The 19,827-nt window shown below is 41.3% G+C and overlaps 1 protein-coding gene across 1 annotated transcript in view; it reads right to left on the bottom strand.

Annotated features, from left to right (window-relative positions):
• Sugt1 (SGT1 assembly cochaperone of MIS12 kinetochore complex) overlaps positions 1-19,827 on the bottom strand; it is a 40,748-nt gene that overhangs the window by 20,481 nt on the left and 440 nt on the right. Inside the window, exons 3-9 of the mRNA XM_021181788.3 lie at positions 14,329-14,419; positions 12,969-13,038; positions 12,317-12,387; positions 6,918-6,971; positions 6,374-6,390; positions 2,846-2,877; positions 965-1,061 (exon numbers count right to left, since the gene is read on the bottom strand). Coding sequence (XP_021037447.1) covers positions 965-1,061; positions 2,846-2,877; positions 6,374-6,390; positions 6,918-6,971; positions 12,317-12,387; positions 12,969-13,038; positions 14,329-14,419 — 432 coding nt within the window. The remainder of the gene's footprint in view (positions 1-964; positions 1,062-2,845; positions 2,878-6,373; positions 6,391-6,917; positions 6,972-12,316; positions 12,388-12,968; positions 13,039-14,328; positions 14,420-19,827) is intronic.

Here is a 19,827-nt window from a genome sequence, read left to right as displayed (position 1 = left end):
CAGGTTGCAGGAGGCTGCTTTCTCCCTCCACCATGTGGAGCCCCGGGATTGAACTCAGACTGTGAGTCAGGCTTGGCAAACGGGGCCTTTACCCCCCAAGCCATCTCACCAGCTCTACAATGTCAGATTTAGACACTTCAAAAGAATATTTTCTTCTTTTCACATGGCATCTCTCATTTGAATTCTCATACATAGAACCAAATGGTAGAAAAGATTGTTGCATTGTATTAATTACAGATCTAATTACAGATACTTAGTATTCAAAACACAAAAACATAATACATAAGAACAAATATAGCATACAGCTTTTAAAAATGCCTACTCTATGTAAATTATATTAATTCTATCACAATACTGCTTGTAAATATCTATCATGAGGAAGGAAAAAGCTATTAAATCATACTCCTTTAATATAGTTAATAAACTTGAAGACATGTATAAACCCCATACAACTAAACTGTTTGTGCGTGTGTTGTGTGTGATATTGGTAGGTAGTTGGTGGTAGTAAACCTAACTGTTTTGAAAGTAACATATACCAGGAAGTTTAACCAAAGCATTGATCTTACTGTCAGCCCAGTTCTGCCTTGCACTGCAAACCTAACAGATGATGTAAGCCAGCAACACTAGCAAAAGTTCACTGTGCACAATAAGCAAGTGCACAGTGACACGTACCCCAGGATCTGATGCAGGAGGACTGCAGCAGGTTCAAGGCCGGCCATGGCTAGATAGCAGGACCTTGTCTCAGACCAAGTGCAAGCACCTCTAGAGACAGCCTACTGCAAACATGTTCTTAGTTCATATTTTTCAAAATTTTCAAATGAAAAGCAATGCTCCAATTTCATTTAGTATTTTCCATTTTATCTCAAGAAGAAATGAAATATATCTAATAAACTGGTATAAATTATTCATACACTAAATTTACAAACAGTATTTAACTTCTACAAAAGGTTCAAAGACTAATTACCTCTCTCTCTGAGAATCCCACACGTACATCATTCTTCTGAACGCTCTTGATCATAAGGGTAATGATTACGTGAGACTCGGTTTGATACCAGTCATACCTATTCAAAGAAATAACTTAATATAACTTCTGATTTTCTTAAAGTTGTCAAATTAATAGTTTTACTAGAACAAGAGCTCCACCTTTAGGAAGTAAATGACAAAGCAGCTATATAAATAACTAATCCTATCAGCAGGTAGACAATGGCAAACCTTTCCAGTCCCAATGCCCTAAGTTCCTGATACTGCTGTGCTTAAGCTAATACAGAAGATGAAAATTTAACAGCTACCAGTTATGTGCACCACCAACACCGTCATTTTTTAACTCTTTAAAAACAGCTTGAGAGTGCTAGCTTGGAAAGATGAAGCAGTCAGCTTGCGAACCAATTGGCAGCACTGACACAGTGGGCACAGGTCAGCCTATGTCAGTACTCCAAGTTCTGCTCACTCAAGGTGGGAGCAAATATAAGGAGTGAAACAATGAAGAGCATTGCCTAGATGCCCCACAGTGCCTGCCGACACACTATACACTGTATTAAAGGATTAATTCAAGTTCTGAGGGAAGGCCAGCGTGTCTAAGAATTTTACATGTCTTCCAATAACAAAAGCACTGAAAATGTAGGCATTCATTCTCACTCCCAAACTAGACTGGACTAAAATCTCCCAGAGGGCAAAGCTGCTTCCGCAGCACTAATCTATATCTAAGGATAAGGGCAAGTGCCTGCTTCACAGTGTACTTAATAATCCGTTCTGAACTGCCACTCCCCTGCTTAGATTACAATAAAAGCCATCTTTGGTAAAGAAATGCACTTCAACAGGCCCAGCACACACCTTCACAACTAGTAAGACTCCGAAGTTCCAGTCTTAAGAATACAAGTTGTTTATGTGGCTAGAGAATACTTTGTATGTTGTGTGCATATATACATGTGGCCTAGTGAATGTGTGTGTTGGCCAGTGGTTGGGTGTCTTCTTTAATTGTTTCCTATGTTACTTTTTGAAATGTGTTTACTCACCTGGAGTTTATTAAATGGCTAGACAAGCTGGCTGGCCAGTGAGCTCCAGGGAGCCATCTTTCTCTATCCACGCAGCACTAAGATTACAGGTGTGCTGCCATGTCCAGTCTTTGGTTTGGTTGGTTTTATTTTATATTTATGTGGGTGATCAAATCTAAACTCAGATGCTCACCCCTGCAGGGCAAGCACTTCACTGACTAAGCCACAGTCAAAGCCTTGCTATTCGTTCATTATGAGACTGCAATACTAGCTCTGAACTCATGTAGAACATTCCTAATATGATCCAAATATAAGAGGCAGAACAAGGGCTGACGGTACAGTTCACCTACATGGCACTCGCCTAAGATGCATGGGGCCTTTGCTGGCTCAGTCCTCAGCACCTGTTTCTTGCACTCGAGTGCACACACATACATGCTCACAAGACACACAAACACACACACATGCACACACACACACACACACACACACACACCCAGACACACAGGCACACACACCAGCAGCAGCATGGCAAGTTTCAATTCTGTGTAGCCCACTACTTCTTTACGTGGACAACAGTGACTTCACAGGAAGCAACTCTCTATAATACACACAAAGGCAACATGATATGGAACCAAGCTAAGCAAGTTTAGAGATGACAGTGATATGAATTCATTAAAATGTTAATACTAATTAGTAGACAGACTTAAAGTTAAATTTTTCATGAGGACTGTAACACAATTTTTAAATTAGAAAACACTTAAAATCACAGTTAAGGATCTGCCTTCTGTGAAACCAGAATTTTCTCCTCTTAAGCACATTTACCATGGGCTTCTTTATAAGAAAGAAACACTTACTTGATTTTTGACTGGGTCCTCTGAGATGCAGACTGGTTTGGGCAAGTTGAAAGAGAAAATATTTTACATGTTAGTTTAGCAGCTATATTTTAAAAAATCCATGTATTATTAATTAGCTGAGGCCTGTAGTCCTAGAATATGGAAGAAGTGCAGTGTGTAATCTTAGCGCCTGGCAGCCTGCTTTTCCAAGCAGGAGGAGGAGGAGCACACACCAGCTGTACTCACAGTGAGAGCCTGCTGCAGCAAACAACAAAACCTTTCTAACATGACTACAAGAACTGACTTGTGTAGTATGTATATCCAGCAGAAAGACACAGAACTCAAGAACTGAAGACCACTTCCAACGGGTGTGGCAGCAGCACAGTGACAAGAGCAGCCCAGGCTACAGGAGACCGTGGCAACAACAGAAAGTCAGCTTTAAGACAGTATAACCTTAGGCTGAATTACAACCATCAAACACTGCTCTAGAAACGGTAAAGGATCATCTGGAGGGTGAGCTTCAGAACGCCACTGTACACATGTAAGGCGTCTCTGCAACATACCCTAACCATGAGGAAATAAGAGTACTGGGATTATAAGGGTGAGCCACCACTCTCAGCCAGCAAAATGGGTCTTACCTAAACCATATGCTGAAACTATCAACTACTAATCAAGGCTATGTAAAGATAAGAAGATGCCCAAGTCATGGGTGGCCTCTAATTTGTCCCTAATGAAAAAACAAGCAACCAAAGAAGTAAGCAAAACCATTCTAGAGGTGTGACACCAACTTGGAACTCCTCTCCAGCATTAGCCTACAGGAAACAAGCACAGATCCCGACTAGAACAAGGACAATGTAACCTGGAAACAGGACACAATAGACTAAATGGGGACTGAAGACATGGTTCAGCAGTTAAGAGAACTGGCTGCTCTCCAGAAAATCCAGGTTTGATTTGTAGCACCAACCTGACAGCTCACAACCATCTGTAACTCCAGTTCCAGGAGATTCAATGCCCACTTGATGTCATGATGTACATACATGTACATTTAGGAAAAACACTCAGGCACATTAGGTAGGTAGGTAGATAGATAGATAGATAGATATAGATATAGATAGACAGACAGACAGACAGACCGACCAAAATAAAGGGTATATGCCACTAAAGCTATATATGCTTTATTACTGGACAAATTGTGGTTTTGTTAGCCAAATACCATTCTGTTGTGTGCAAGCTTAGATTCTAAGTATCCCCTGATCACAAAGGTTAAACATAGCTGATGGTGCCATTCTGGGAGTTAGGGGCTTTCTGGAAGAAAGAAGTCACTGAGGAACTGAATGCCTTTGCAAGTTATACTGGACGTCCTGTCAGTGCCCCACTTTGTCTCCTGGTCACCCTGATGTAAGCTGCTATGATCTGATCTCCTTAAGCACATAAGCCAAAACAAACCTTTCTTCCCTAAACTGCTTCTCTTAGCTCACAGTGCTTGTAAAAGCCTGGCCCACACACACACCTAGATTCAATTCCAAATATTCTAAGGCCCGAACAGAAACACTATTAACAGGTACATTAGGAAGTCAGCTGTAAAGACCTCTCCACTTCCACTTAGTTCCTCGTTTACCACTCAATTACCTAGGAATGAGGGCAGGCATGGACAGACAGGTGGCTGAACAGGGCTTCAGTTTTGAAAGCTGTTGTAAACTTTGCCTATATACACACACTGACTAATGCTCCCAAGAACTCTGTCTGGAACAAAATAGCTGTTAGCTGCAGGTTTTTAACCCCCAGTTTGTCCAAACAGTATTTCTCTGTGTAGTCCAGGCTGCCCTGAAACTCACTCTGCAGACCAGGCTGGCCTCAAACTCAGAGATCCACCTGCCTCTGCCTCTGGGATTACAGGCTCTGCAGGAAATCTTTTTTTTTTTTTTTTTTTTTTTTTTTTTTTGGTTTTTTGAGACAGGGTTTCTCTTTATAGCCCTGGCTGTCCTGGAACTCACTCTGTAGACCAGGCTGGCCTCGAACTCAGAAATCAGCCTGCCTCTGCCTCCTAAGTGCTGGGATTAAAGGAGTTCGCCACCACGCCCAGCTTAGGAAATCTTTCTTAAAAGATGAATAAGCATCTCAAAAAGGTAATTATCCATAAAGTAGGTCAGGACTACATATTTCCCAAGTCATTGTGATTTTCTTTATTGACTACGTATGTGACAACTACCACTAAAACAGTATGTCACAATTTAAGTCTAACATATGAAAGTCTAGACTGATGAAAAGCCAAACTGACCCTGGGGCTGGAGAGATGGCTCAGCAGTTAGCAGCACTGGCTGCTCTTCCAGAGGACCCAGGTTCAATTCCCAGCACCCACATGGCAGATAAAAAACATATGCCAACTCCAGTCGCAGGGATGGGATGGCCTCTTCTGACTTCCATGGGTACCACACACAGATATACACACAGATAAAACACTAATATACATTAAAGAAATTTCAAAAAATTAAATTCAAATATTTTAAGTTACTTTGCCTTATAATTTCATGGTAGTTTTTAAGAGACTTACTCATTTTCTATTTCTATGTATGTGTGCCTGCACAAGTGTCTGCTCACCACACGAGAACAAGCATCTTAGGATACCAGAGGGTATCAGATACTCTGGAACTACTAGAGTCACATGTGGTTGTGAGCTACTTGATGCGAACACTGGCAACCGAATCCTCTGGAAGAGCAGCAAATACTTTTAAGCACTGAGCCAGCTCTGCAGCCTTAGCACTGTTACTGTAACAATGCTTTGAACATGAAAATCCTTAACTGTTAACAAACATTAAGAATGAACCAAATGGCCGGGCATGGTGGTGCACGCCTTTAATCCCAGCACTCGGGAGGCAGAGGCAGGCGGATTTCTGAGTTCGAGGCCAGCCTGGTCTACAGAGTGAGTTACAGAACAGCCAGGGCTACACAGAGAAATCCTGTCTCGAAAAATCAAAAAAAAAAAAAAAAAAAAAGAATGAACCAAATGGGGCTAGAGAGATGGCTCAGTGGTGAAATGCATTGGCTAGTCTTCTAGAAGTCTTGAGTTCAAATCTCAACAACCATGTGACGGCTCACAACCATCTTTAGTGGGGTCTGATCCCTCCTTCTGGTGTACAGGTGTACACACAGACCACAAAACTCATATACATAAATAAATCTTTTTTTTTTAAAAAAATGAACCAAACAGAAACATTTCCAATTTACTTTAAGCCTACTGTAAAAAAGCTCCACATGACGACAATTCTTTAACCTAATGGCTGTTGATACTGGTAAAGAAAAGACGGGAGATAACCGTCCTGATGACTCAAAAACCCAGGCAGCGTAGATTATATACTAAATTCACTAGGACAGTCCAGTGCTTCCCATGATTATAAACTTGTAGCTTTTATTTCAAAAAAATGAGTTATTTCAGATAACTAATATTTAAATAAAACTGTTTAATATTTGAGAGCTCATCCCAATTAAATATATATTTGATTAATTAAATTTAACATGACTAAACAAAGCGTGAGAGATGAGAGGACTTACCACTTCAGATTCTGATCCTGGAAAACAAAAAAGAAAGCATTTTCAGATACCAGTATGTTTATTGGTAAAGCCACATCAACCAAAAAGGTAATTTGTTATGTATTTCTAATGAAGCAAACTGTTTCCATCTTGCATCCAGAAGTTAATTTTTTGATTCCTTGGTTATCTTAACTCGTAATAACATAATATTACTGGCAAAGAGAAACCACCAAATCTTCCTTCTGGTGCAAGACTGAAAGCGAGGTCAGGAGGAAATAGTCCGCTACTGAAAGCGAGGTCAGGAGGAAATAGTCCGCTACTGAAAGCAAGGTCAGGAGGAAATAGTCCGCTACTGAAAGCGAGGTCAGGAGGAAATAGTCCACTACTGGGGCTGGGGTGCAGCTTAGTAGCAACCACCTGCCCTGCATGTACAGCCCTGCATGTGCAAGGTCATAGGTTTGATCCCCAGAACCAAGAAAGAAAGATTAAAGAAAAATATTTTAACCAAAAATCTTGAAATGTTGATTTTCAAACAGGACTGTGGAAGCCTACCTAACATACTTACCATTCTGAATCTCTTGGCATCTTTTAATCCAGATGTCAAAATTTGTATCTGTACCTAGAACAAAGAAAAACTTAGAATAAAATCCCTAATGTGTACAACACAGCATATTAATTCAACAAATAATACTGGCCAGCTACTATGCCCCAAGTAGTCCAGGCACTGGGAGCTGAGCAGTCAATAAAATAGATATTACCTGCACAAACACAGATTACAGCAACCATTCTGTTAATGCTCTAATGTAACCACAGACTTACCATTGACCTGCTCATCCTAGAAAACGATTACACCAGTTTTAACTACAGCCAACCTCCTTCCTTACATCTACCCTGATCGTAAAGAAACTCTCCCTCATATGGCAAATGCAGACTTGAAGCAGATTCCCAAATCAATTCTCATACCTTTATCTTGCTCTAACACAGCTACCAACTATCTACCATTTCCTGTGATTTTATCTGTCTCCATACTTTATACTTTGTGAACTGTCACATCTCTAAGCTATATGGTATCCAAGAAAATGAATATGCATGGTGAAGTGCATATTTATAGACAGCAAGTTGAATGAATCAACAAATTATTTACCTCTGAAGATTGAGAATATCTATATAGTTACTATGCCTAGAAAACGGTGTTAACTAATACGTAATCAAAAGTTTACTAAATAATCTGAAAATACAGCTTTTTAAGTTGCCTGATTTATAAAATTAATCATCAAAATGCTAGACATAGATGCACTGTTTCCTTCTGAGGAAATTACTGTATTAAATACCCTATGATTCCCCAAACCAACAAAAGACTCTTACCATACAAGAGGGAAGAACGAGCAAAGCAAAGAATACAGCATATGGAGTGCCTCACATAGCAGAATTAGAAAACAAGATGCTTTAAATTTGCAAAGAGCAAAAACTCTGACTTCTTAACGAACAGGGAAAGAATTCATGTGCCTAAATTTGTGGGTAAACAAATTTAAGCACTACTGTTGCCAGGAAATTTACCCTTACTAAGTCACTGCTTCTATTTGCATATTGGGGAGGTTTGAATATGCTTGGCCTAGGAAGTGGTACTTGGCCTAGGAGGTGTGGCCTTGTTGAAGAAAGTGTGTCACTGGGGGGTGGGTTTGATACCCTGCTCCTAGCCACATAAGAACCAGTCTTCTCCTGTTTGCCTTTGGAACAAGATGTAGAACTCTCAGCTCTGCCTGCACCATGCCTGCCCAGAAGCTGCAGTGCTCCCACCTTAGTGATAATGTACTAAACCTCTGAATGTATAACATAGCCCCACTTAAATGTTGTCCCTTATAAGAGGTGCCTTGGTCATGGTGTCTCTTTTATAGCAGTGGAAACCCCAAGACAAGAGTTGGCATCAGGGACTGGGGTATTGCTGTGCTAGGCCTGGCCATGCTTTGTTTGGAGAGATGTGGATTTGGGGTCTTGGGAAAGCAGTGGAATTCTTTAAGTGGGCCTAATGGGCTATCCTAGTGGGAATATGGAGGACAGTGCTGCTCAGGGTGACTTGGACTGTGCAGACCTGGCCCAAGAGGTTTCAGTTGAGAAGAATCTCAGGATGTGGCCTAGAGACCGTTTTTATGGCATTTTGGTGAAGAATGTGGCTGCTTTTTTTCCTTGTCTGAAAAATCTACCTGAGGCTATGGTAAAGAGACGTATATGACAAAGCCCAACATAGACTTGTTCTCTCTGATTTAGTCTGATCAACATTTTAATCAAGCATAGCAAGCTTTGAAAGGAAAAGTACAAAATGTATGGTTCAAAGAATAAAGGGGAACCGAGAAGTAGAATGGAGCTGAATCCTGTGTTCAAAGAGACAAACAGACAGAGTGGTGACCTCGGGACAAGATCCCACCCAGCAAAGCTTATTTTTCTGCGTTTGCTGATGATCAAGGAATAGTTATCTAGGCATTATTATCTGGTTACTGATTTCATTTGGACTTTGAATCTGGAATGAACTATAATCCAGAAATGGAGGGCACCGGGATTCTCCAGAGCTTGATGAACAGTGGCCATGAAAAGCTTAGCCCCAGGAATGGTGGCACATGGCTCTAATCCCAGGAGACAGAGACAAACATATCTCTGATTTCAAGGCCAGCCTGGGACCAAGCAAATTCCAGGTAAAGAAAAGCTTAAATGGTGGTACATGCCTTTACTCCCAGCATTCAGGAGGCAGAGCCATGCAGATCTCTGAGTTCAAGGTCAATCTACAGAGCAAGCTCCAGGATAGCCGAGCTTAGGCACTAAAGGAGATGGAAAGCAGAAAGCTGGTGATAATGTAATAGAACAAGGGGGCCATGCTCCAGCTCCAGCAAGCAGCAGAACTCTGCAGCATCAGCCATGTGGCTCTGGCTTTAGAGTCAAGAACAGAAGGGACTACTGGGACAATTGATGCTAGTTAACTGGAGCTAAGATATTAGAAGTGATTAAGAAGAGACCAGCATCACTGAGGTGAAATCTTCAAAAAGTGTTTCTTGAGAGTACAAAGAAGCTGTGATCCAGCTGCAGCTGGACTTGGTAAAGTGTAAGAGGTGGTACTGATTTTGAAGGTATGAAGGGGTCATAGAGAGCGGCTGAGGCTCGGCACTGTGAGAGGCAAGGGAAGGCCACTGGTGAAGGTGTAGCCTCAGTTACAGTTGACGGCCCAAGCTTGAAGGGGTCACGCAAAGCAGTTGAGGCTTGGCACCATAAAGAGAGCCTATGAGAGGCTGGTGAAACCTAGCTGCAGGGGAAGACCCCCGTGTTTTGGAGAGCCAGTACCATGGATGATCACCAAGAACAGTAGCAGCAGTGGAGTGGAGTCAACCAGAGCCTAGAGTGCTAGCTACAGGGTGCAGAGCTGGAGATGTGACTCAAGCCCTTTTGAGAAGCCCAGAAGATAGTGTGTACATCCCAGACACTGGAACAAGAAACTGCAACGCTGTAGTTGCCTTGGGGACCCTAAGATGTTCAAGATGTCAGAGCCATGGGAAATCTGCTCACAGGGAGTGGAACCAGCCAAGGAGAAAGAAGTTGATTACAGTAAACAAAGATGAAGGGAGTTGGAGATCTGAAGAACGCTTTGCCATCAGACATGGAGATGCAGAGTTTAGAGTTTACCCAGATGGTTTTGGTGTTTCTTTGGTCCAGTATTTCCTCACTATGACATTTTCAAATGTAATACATATCCTGCATGAGGTTGGAGGTACGTGATCTGCTCTCTGATTTGGATTTTATAAGTTAAGTGTTTGGATGAATCTCAGAAGAGACTTTGAACTTTGGACTCTTAACATTGTTGAGACTGCTATAAACTATAAGAACTTTTGAAGTTGGACTAAATGTATTCTGCATTATGTATGTTTAGGTATGGCCCCTATAGACTCACATGTTTGAACACTGGCAAAAGCACACACCAGCCCCCACGAAGCAAAGCTGTTTCCAGTTAAGAATCACTGTTTTAAAGGCCTGTGGTAAGCTCCACAGAAGGAAAAAGACAAACTGATTCAATTAGGATTATGAAGTTTCCTATCATCTTCTACTTACATATAAAACCCACCTTGTAGTTCTCCAGCCCTCATCATCTCTCTATGCAACTAGATCCTGGCATCATGATAATGTTCACACACACTTCTCAAAACATGGACATTTGGAGAAAGCCTAACACTTTCAAAGGTATTTTTGCCTAAGAATCTAACTGGATATGTCTGCAGGAAGCCCTGGGTTTGTTACCCACTACCATACAAACTCAGTATACTGGTGTCTGCCAGTAACCTAGCACTACATGGGGTAATGGCAGGAAGGTCACAAAGTCAAGGCCACCCTCAGCTCCATAATGAGTTAAATATATGACTGTCTTAAAAAAAACAGAAAGTTCTCATTTTCTTCTATATCTCACAATGTTCTAAAAATTAATAATTTACTAGGGTAAAATCTCCTAGCAATCTGAATAACTTAAAATGAACAAACACTTAAATTTTTTTATTACTTTATGTGTACAGGTATGTATGTCTATACACCTTGTTTGCATTTGGTGCCCTCACAGACCAGGAGAGGTTGTGGGATCCCCTGGAATGGGGGCTACACTCAATTGTGAGCTACCATGTGAGTGCTAGGAATCAAATCTGGGACCTCTGGAAGAGCAACCTCTGAGCCATCTCTCTAGCCCCACTCACTTATTTTTGAACATGAAAGTGAATTAAAATGTCCCTTTTCCAGTAGAAGAAAACACAGCCACACTCTGAAGAGACAACTCAGTTGGTACAGTGTGTGCCCGACAAGCAGAAGGGCCTCCATGGGACCCACAGCACTCGTGTGAAAAGCCAGGTAGAGCAGTGTGAGCTGGAATCCTAGCACTGGGGAGGCAAAGATATGTAGATACCTGAAGCTTGCTGGCCAGGCAGCCTAGCCTAATAGAGCAAGCCAGGCTCCATCACAAAAACCAAAGACAGTTCCTAAGTAATGTCCCCTGAGGTTAACCTCTGGCTGCTGCACGAACTCAGCACTCAACAAGCAATCCTACACAAGAGCTCATGGGGTGGGGGGTATACATGGAGATGAATTCACTGGGTAAACACACTGAATGAATACATATAGTTTTTGGCTCTTTCTTTTCTCGTGTGTGTGTGTGTGTGTGTGTGTGTGTGTGTGTGTGTGTGTGTGTGATGCCAGAACATGAATGTGTATGTCTGCAGGTCTGAGTTGAAGTCAGCAATCTTTCTTGAATGGTCTTCCACCTGTTCTTTAAGGCAAGCATTCTCTCGCCCTCTCCCCCTCCCTTCCCCTTCTCCCTCCCCCTCAATCAAACACAGAGCTTGTTGATTTGGCTACTCTGGAAGCCAACTTGTGCCAGAAACCCTCTGCCCCAGCCACCGCAGGCTGGAATTGGAAGTAAGCTACCACGCTGACCTGGCACTCAAAAGTCCTGGGAATCAACACTCTTGCCCTCTCGCTTGACAATCAGTGCGCAAACGGCGAACACAGTCCCCAGACCCTAATTTTGGTTTCTTATGGGAAAGTTTATCTGTAATGTAAATGCTAAAGAAAGGTCAATTTAATCAAACCTTAAGTGAATTCAAATCGTAAACTCAAAATCACCACAAAATAATGTTAGAAGAAAGGGGGTATTGGGTTTCTGGGACAGAGAGATTTTAACAAAATCTAACTATGGTATTTAAGATCCAGAAGGAATAATCGTTATGAAAATGTAACTCTAGGGCTGGAGAGATGGCTCAGAGGTTAACAGCACTGACTATTCTTCCAGAGGTCCTGAGTTCAACTCCCAGCAACCACATGGTGGCTCACAACCATCTGTAATGGGATCCAATGCCCTCTTCTGGTGTGTCTGAAGACAACTACAGTGTACTCATATAAATGAAATAAAAATTTTAAAAAGAGAGAAAATGTAACTCTAATACTTACTATCTAATTTCTGTCCTTCTGCAAATGTTTCTAAGGCAGAAGCATAGTCTTTTTCATGGTATTCACATATCCTGTGTGAGAACATTACAAATTAATAGACACACATTAAATCATAGAAAACAGACTTCTTTCTAAATAAAATATTTGACTTTCATATGCTGAAAGAGAATTTATTTCAAGTCTATTCTAATAAACTAAGTTTTTTCAGATACGGAAACATTTAGTGTAAGGGTCATTAAAACTCAATTTTCATACTCATTTCAAAGGAATCTGAGTTTAACTGTGTAAATATATCTATATATCCATTTGTTCTAAGCCAAAATAATCATGCAAAAGCATTGGATTCTCAGTTAAAAAGCCATGCTTATCAGTTATAGTAAACAGTGCTTAACAACTCCACACAAAGTAGACGACTAAGTTTTTGCTTATTATTAAATGCAGCTAACCGGCTTTGCTGACAGAGAGCATCGTCGGTTCCGCCCATACTTTACAGATATTTTAATCATCACTGCTTTAAAAATCATACATCTGTTATCCCACACTTGAGTTAACATACTAACATAAGTTAGTATTGTTAAGATTACATCATGTATATATTTACTCAACAAATCAACACCTGATGGCTGTAGTCCAAACCCAACACATTACATACCCTTTCCTCAGAAGAGCAGTAGAATTATTTGGATTGAGTTCAAGAGACTTCTTTACATCGGCAATACCATCTACACAGAAAAAGGTCACAGTGTTTAGCCATTTATTTACAGATCCAACACATGCTACAAATGTGCTACAAAATGTGAATCAGGGGCAGAACAGAGGCTCAGGTGTCAAACTTGACAGCCTCAATTCAATGCCCAGTCTTGCCTGGCAGACTGCGAACGGACTCTGCCCTCCATAGATATATACTGTGGCACATACAAGCTGGCACACAAAGGCACACATAAAATAAATAATGTAAAACAAATGAATTAGTATTTTATTTTTAACGTTTTAAATTGGTGAAAGGTCAGATGGTTTTAAATTGGGGAAAACTAATCCAAGATAAAATTTAAGTATTACTTTCATATCTTTGATTCGATCTGGCTTCCTTCTTTTTAAAAATTGTATTTTTAAGATTGTGTGTCTGCCAGTCTATCCACAGAGTGCAGGTCCCAGAGAAGCCAGAAAAGGGTATCAGATCTATTGGAGCTAGAGTTACCAGCAGTCATGAGCAGCCTACCATGGGTGCTGAGAACAGAACTCAGGTCCTTTGTAAAGAGCAATGCCAACGCTTTTACCTACGGAGGCCTCTTTCCAACCTCCTTTAGTTCTTTTCTTAAAGTTCATCTGTCATCAGTAAATGAAGCTGTGTCCTACAGCTTATCTGTTCTTCTCATTAACAATATTTATGTAATTTAACTCAAAGGCACATTCTTGCCTACCCCATACTCAAGTTTTTAAAGTCACACAACTTAGAAATACATTCTTTTTTTTTAATTATTATTAAAATTTTCTAACAAAAGGACAATGGTAAATACAGCCACTATGAATGCCATCTCTATAAATGCTCTGCCCACGGGAGAAAAGGGAACTGTTATGTCAATGTTACTCAGAATGTTTCTCTCGTGAAAAACCATGTTAAAGGTTTTCAAAGATGGTGATGGAGATGACTCAGTCATGGAAGAAGGCCTTCATTTGCAAACACAAAGACCTAAATACGGTCCCTAGCACCCATATAAGAACCTCAGGTGTGGTGACTTATAATCCCCTGGGTTCACTGGTCAGCAGTCTAGCATAACTGGTGAGCTCTGGGCCAATGCGCCATCCTGTCTTTCAAAGAGGTGGACAGCACTCCTGAGTGCACCTGGGCTTGTCCTCTGGCTTGTGCTCTCTCTCTCTCTCTCTCTCTCTCTCTCTCTCTCTCTCACACACACACACACACACACACACACAGACTCCATTTGGATATTCTGACTTGGGAAAATTTCATAAGTAAACTACAAAATGACAAAACAGCTTGTAAGAAACATTACCACGGTATTTCCCAAGAAGAATGTGACAATAAGCTCTTTGACAGTAATACTGTGCGTCATCGGGATTCTGTTCCAAAGCCTTAGTCAGCTCCTACAAACACAAACGTGGAACATCAGTAAATCAGGTTTAAAGCCATCAAATTCTAATCAAAAATTTAACTTAAAATCAAATAACCAATTAGAGAGAAAAAAAAAGGAAACAAGCATGGGGCTTGTCATTGTAAGAGAATCCTAGTTCCTCCTCCCTGAACCCATAGCACACTCAAAATGTAAAACTTAAAAGCACTTAGCCATCCTTGGTCTGTTGTAAGCGCTCAATAGATAGTAACCATTATCATCTCATCTATTACCCAAAGCTAAGCTGAGATACACAGACCAGCTCAGAATTCCTCCTCATTTGGAGAAGGCAGCAATACCATGTAGATTTTGAGGTACCTAGAAAATATAAAGCTAGCTGATGGTGGTACGTGCCTTTAATGCCAGCACGCAGGAGGCAGAGGCAGGCGAACCTTGAGTTAGAGGCCAAACTGGTCTATAAAATGAATTCCAGGACACCAGGGCTGTGATACAGAGAGACCCAACCAAACCAACCAGACAGACAGACAGACAAACTATAAATCTATCTAACTTCTACAGTTCACGGAGGTCAACAGAATGAGTGGATGCATGGCCCCCAGCCTTCCCTATAGATTCCAGAAAACTGAAACAGATTACAGCCTTCTGCTCAAAGCCCAGGTAAGATCTAACAGACAACCAATTAAGAGTTAGCATTGGAGAGATAAAAACATTCACTGCCCTGGGTAGTCACAGTATTAACACAGGAGCTGGACCATTAACAACACACACACACATCACATGTTAATAAGACCAATGCCAAGTGCAGACAAAAAAGCCGAGTCTCCTTTCAGTGAACCCATGCATGAGTATTTATAGAAGATGTATTTAAATAACCACTTGCCACTTGACTTTAATTCTAATGATTCCCAAGCCAATGTATACCAGAAAATCAAAACTGAACTAAACCCAGGATAGGAGATAGCTTAATATGCAGAGTGCTTGCTTAGCAGGCACAAAGCTTCACCCTTGCCACCTACAAATTTGGATGTGGTGGCACAGGCCTGTAATCCCAGCACGGAGGGTTCAAGGGCATCCTCTGCTATGCAGCAAGTTCCAGACCAGCCTGGGTTACAAGAGACCCTTGTCTGTAAACAGATTAAACAAAGAACGCCACCAAATACACCTATAAGCCACCACTTCAAAGGCACTAAATGTATCTAGTCCGACCAGTAACATCAAAGCCCTTTACTGTGTCTCTACACAAAGCTCTCCAGCTGATGCCAAGCAAAACTCTAGGTCCTTGCAAAGGCTCTTGGCAGGACTCCCTAACATCTCTATCCAGCACTGTGTTGCCCGTCATCCAGCTCACATCTAACCACAATAATCACCGAATAGTCCCTCAAAATATATTGCATCATCTGGCTAGAACAGTGATTCTCAACCTGTGGGTTGTGACCCCTTTGGGGGGGGTCAAACAACCCTTTTACAGGGGTCAGTCACCTAAGACCCTCTGAAAACATATTTTTACATTATGATTCATAACAGTTACAAAATTACTACAGTTATAAAGTAGTAACAAAAATAATTTCATGGTTGGGGGGCAGGGGGTAAGTCACCACAACATGTGGAAGGTTGAGTGGACCAGAACGAGGGCACAGTAAATTCATTCTCTTACTTCCTTAGGGACAAAACCGTAGAGGACTAGATTCAAATCCAGGTCTGTAAAAGCCCCAGAGTAGAACTTACACGAACGAAACAGTAGCAACCCCCAACTCATGTCACTAAGTGTCTCTCCTCCACCTGCACTCATGCTTTCTAGTAATTTTGAAATCTCTAGGTTGAGTAAATCTTCTAATTTAATTTATAAAACAATTTTGAAAATAGCAAATAAGCTGAGAAAAATGACAAACACCTTTAATCCCAGTTTTAAGGGCAAGGCAGGGGATCTCTGAGCTTGAGACCAGCCTGGTCTATATAGAGAATTCCAAGCCAGGGCTACATAGAGAGATCTTAGAAAGAAAGAAAAGAAAGAAAAGGAAAGGAAAAGAAAAGAAGGAAGAAAGAGAGAAAGAGAGAAAAAGAGAAAGGAAGGAAGGAAGGAAAAGAAAAGAAAAGAAAAGAAAAGAAAAGAAAAGAAAAGGAAAGAAAAGGAAAAGAAGAGAAGAGAAGAGAAAAGAAGGAAGAAAGAGAGAAAGAGAGAAAGGAAGGAAGGAAGAAAGAAAGGGAAGGAAGGAAGGAAGGAAGAAAGAAAGAAAGAAAGGAAGGAAGGAGGAAAGAGAGAGAATTATGACTAAAAAGTTATTACAGATTATACTGATGTCAAGATCATCAAAATCAAAAAAGTATTTTAGAAACATTATATAACATATAAACCAGGTTGAGGGAAAAATGTTTTTAATATAGACTTTTTTTTTTTTTTTTGCTATGAATGTGGCTCAGTAGACAGAGTACTTACATAATGGAAACAAAACTCCTTCTCTCTCTCTCTTTTTTTTTCCTCTTAAGAATTTTTTCATGTACTTGGATATTTTTAACCTTCCCACGACTCCTCCCAGACCCTTCCACCTCCCTATCCATCTAACTTTATGGTCTCTAAACAAACAAAACCATGGAGTTCCCTTTGTGTTAGCTGACTGATGACTCCTGGGCTTGCCCTGGAGTGTAGTCAATATACACAGTGGCTCCATTGGAGAAAACGGATTTTCCCTTTGTCAGCAGATATAAATTACAAGTAGTTTCTTGCTTAGGAGTGGGATCTCCCCTCCGTTTCCTCTTCTCCGTGCTAAGAGCCCATCTGACTTGAACCTGTATTCTTGAACGTGCTGCTACAATGTGAGTTGTGGTGGGATTTGTCCTGTTGTGTTTGGAAGGCACTACCACCCTGGAGCCATCCGTCACCTCTGGCCGACCTTGCAGCCTCCTTTTCCCCCTTGGTCCCCATCCTGAGCCTTCCAGAAAGGGGTTGGATGAAGGCACCCCACAGAGGACCTCGTGCTCCAGTGGCTCTCCCTCTCTGCACATTGTCCAGTTGTGCTCTCTGACAAACTCCTTTTTTCAATCCCCAACACCACATAAAAACAGGCATGGTGCTACATGACTGTTTATAAGATTATAATCCCGCTGGGTGTGGTGGCGCACGCCTTTAATCCCAGCACTCCACTCAGGAGGCAGAGGCAGGCAGATCTCTGAGTTCCAGGACAGCCAGGGCTACACAGAGAAATCCTGTCTTGAAAAATCAAAAAACAAAAAACAAAAAAAAAAGATTATAATCCCAGCACTAGAAAAGGAGAGGCAGGAGGATCTTTAGTTCAAAATCATCCTTGCCTACATAAGGAGTTCAGGGTCAACCTGGGTTTCTGTGTCTTAAACTTAAAATTAAAAGAGGTTGAAAAAAACTTAAAAAAAAAAAAAAAAAAAGAAAGAAATTTCTATGTCTGTAGTATGTAGTCTGTAGGCTGTACTATACAGCCTGGGCTGACCTCAAACTTGCAGTCTCTTCCTTCAGCCCCGAGAGCTGAGATAACAGGATGAGCAACAGTCAGCTCATATATATATACACACACATATACACACACACATATATATATATACATATATTCCTCTGCTTACAAAGTCAAGTCCGAGCTTCAGTAGTTCAAGCCACTTGTAAATGCTCTTTAGAACCACTAGTCAGTTGTTAGTTAAGAACAGTTCAGTCTCCTAAAACATGCAGACTTGGTAAGGATGTAACAAAAGAGAGGTTTCCAAAGCAATCACACAAACAATCAAAAAACAATGAGAGTCAAACTTAAAGGAACTTACAAATGGATTTATGAATAAATGAGTTCTAATAAAGCCCCAAACCAATCATTAAGATAATGATTCATAATTTTAACTGACATGCTTTCAGTGCAACACTGTTTGTTTGTGAAAAGTTGCTGCCTGCAGAGAAGCCTGGCTGTCAGTGGAAATAGCTCAAGAGGCAGCAACACCCTTGGTGCCAACACCTGAATCACAGCAGCAAAAGGCTCGGAATCAGGGCAGACCTAAGCCAAACATATTGTAAACAAGGCCAAAAGGACACATGCAGAAAATGAGTGCTGTGGCTTCCGTGGCAGAGCACTTGAACAGCATCGATTCCACCGCCACAAAGAAAAAGAAACAGGCGAGCAAAACCCACAGCGAGAAGCACGACACTAACCAGAACAATATGAGGGGGAAATGTAAGACATGGAAATTAAGACCTTTAGATGGGTTGGGGCTGTAGCTCACTTGGTAGAATGTTTGCCTGGCACACAGGAAGCCCTGGGTTCGATCCCTGACACAGGCCTGGCATCCCAGAATGCATGGAGGTCAGAAGTTCAAAGTCATCCTCAGTTACACATGGGTCGAAGGTAGCTTGGGATGCGTGAAACCCTGCCTTGATAAACAAATACGACTTTGAAGCTCAACCTGGAGGAGGAGGCTTTTGAGACAGGGTTTCTCTGTGTAATTCTGGCCATACTGGAACTCTCATGGTAGACCAGGTGGGCCTCAAACTCAAGAGATCCACCTGCTTCTGCGGCCCAAGCACTGGGATTAAAGGTGTGCGCCAACACCAGCAGGCTCTCTAATACGGTGCTGTCAAACCTGATGATCACTCTGTGGACCTAAGAATACAAAGCCAAGCTTGTAACATTAAAACAACAATGTAGCTATACTAGTCTGCTAGTCTCTACAAAAGTGATTTCTCTAGGGCTCAGAACATAAAAATGTTTCCTTTTTTCCAGCGGGGGAGCTCTGAAGTGTAGGGAAGAATTTCACACACCCGAGGCTAGCCTCAACTCACTAAATTGCTGAGGATGACCTTGAATTTCTGACCCTAGAGCATTCACCACCTGAGTACCAGGATTACAGGCCTGTACCACCATACTTGACATGTGCCGATAACTCTCTGGAGTCCAGCCAGCGCTCCTAAGAAACATCCATACAAAGCTAGTTTGTTCTAGACTTCACCTGAAATGGCCCAAAAGCAAATCATATAATATTAAAATGTAGGCAGGGTTTATTTACTGATACATCCCAAGAACTCGCAGGATCCAAAGTTTAAGGCCAGCCTAGATAAAAAGCGCGTTTTTATAAACAACTGTATAAAGAACAATCACAGTCATCTGTAAAGTGGAAGGCACAGAGGGAAAATGTTCTTCCGTAAATTTAACTAAGGACACTTAACAGTACCTGACATATAAGGGCAAACATAACTGTTAAAGTAAAAAAATGATACATCAAGCCCTATTTTCGCCTTTTCCTTGTTCATAAATGCCATTATAAGAGCAACCACAGACAGTAACTATGTGTCCAAGAAATAAATGGGAGGGAGGTACCCTCATCCGGAGCTTGTGGAGAGGAAGGGCAAGATCTATGGCAAAGGGATTAAGGGGACAAAGAGATTAAGTATCTTAATTTTGGGACTTAGATACATTG

The sequence above is a fragment of the Mus caroli genome, unplaced genomic scaffold, assembly GCF_978045245.1.
Source record: "Mus caroli unplaced genomic scaffold, Mus_caroli_1 scaffold_12, whole genome shotgun sequence".
NCBI classification, from domain to species: domain Eukaryota; kingdom Metazoa; phylum Chordata; class Mammalia; order Rodentia; family Muridae; genus Mus; species Mus caroli.
The sequence above is the reverse complement of the archived record's forward strand: the minus strand, read 5'-3'. Positions and strand labels throughout refer to the sequence as shown.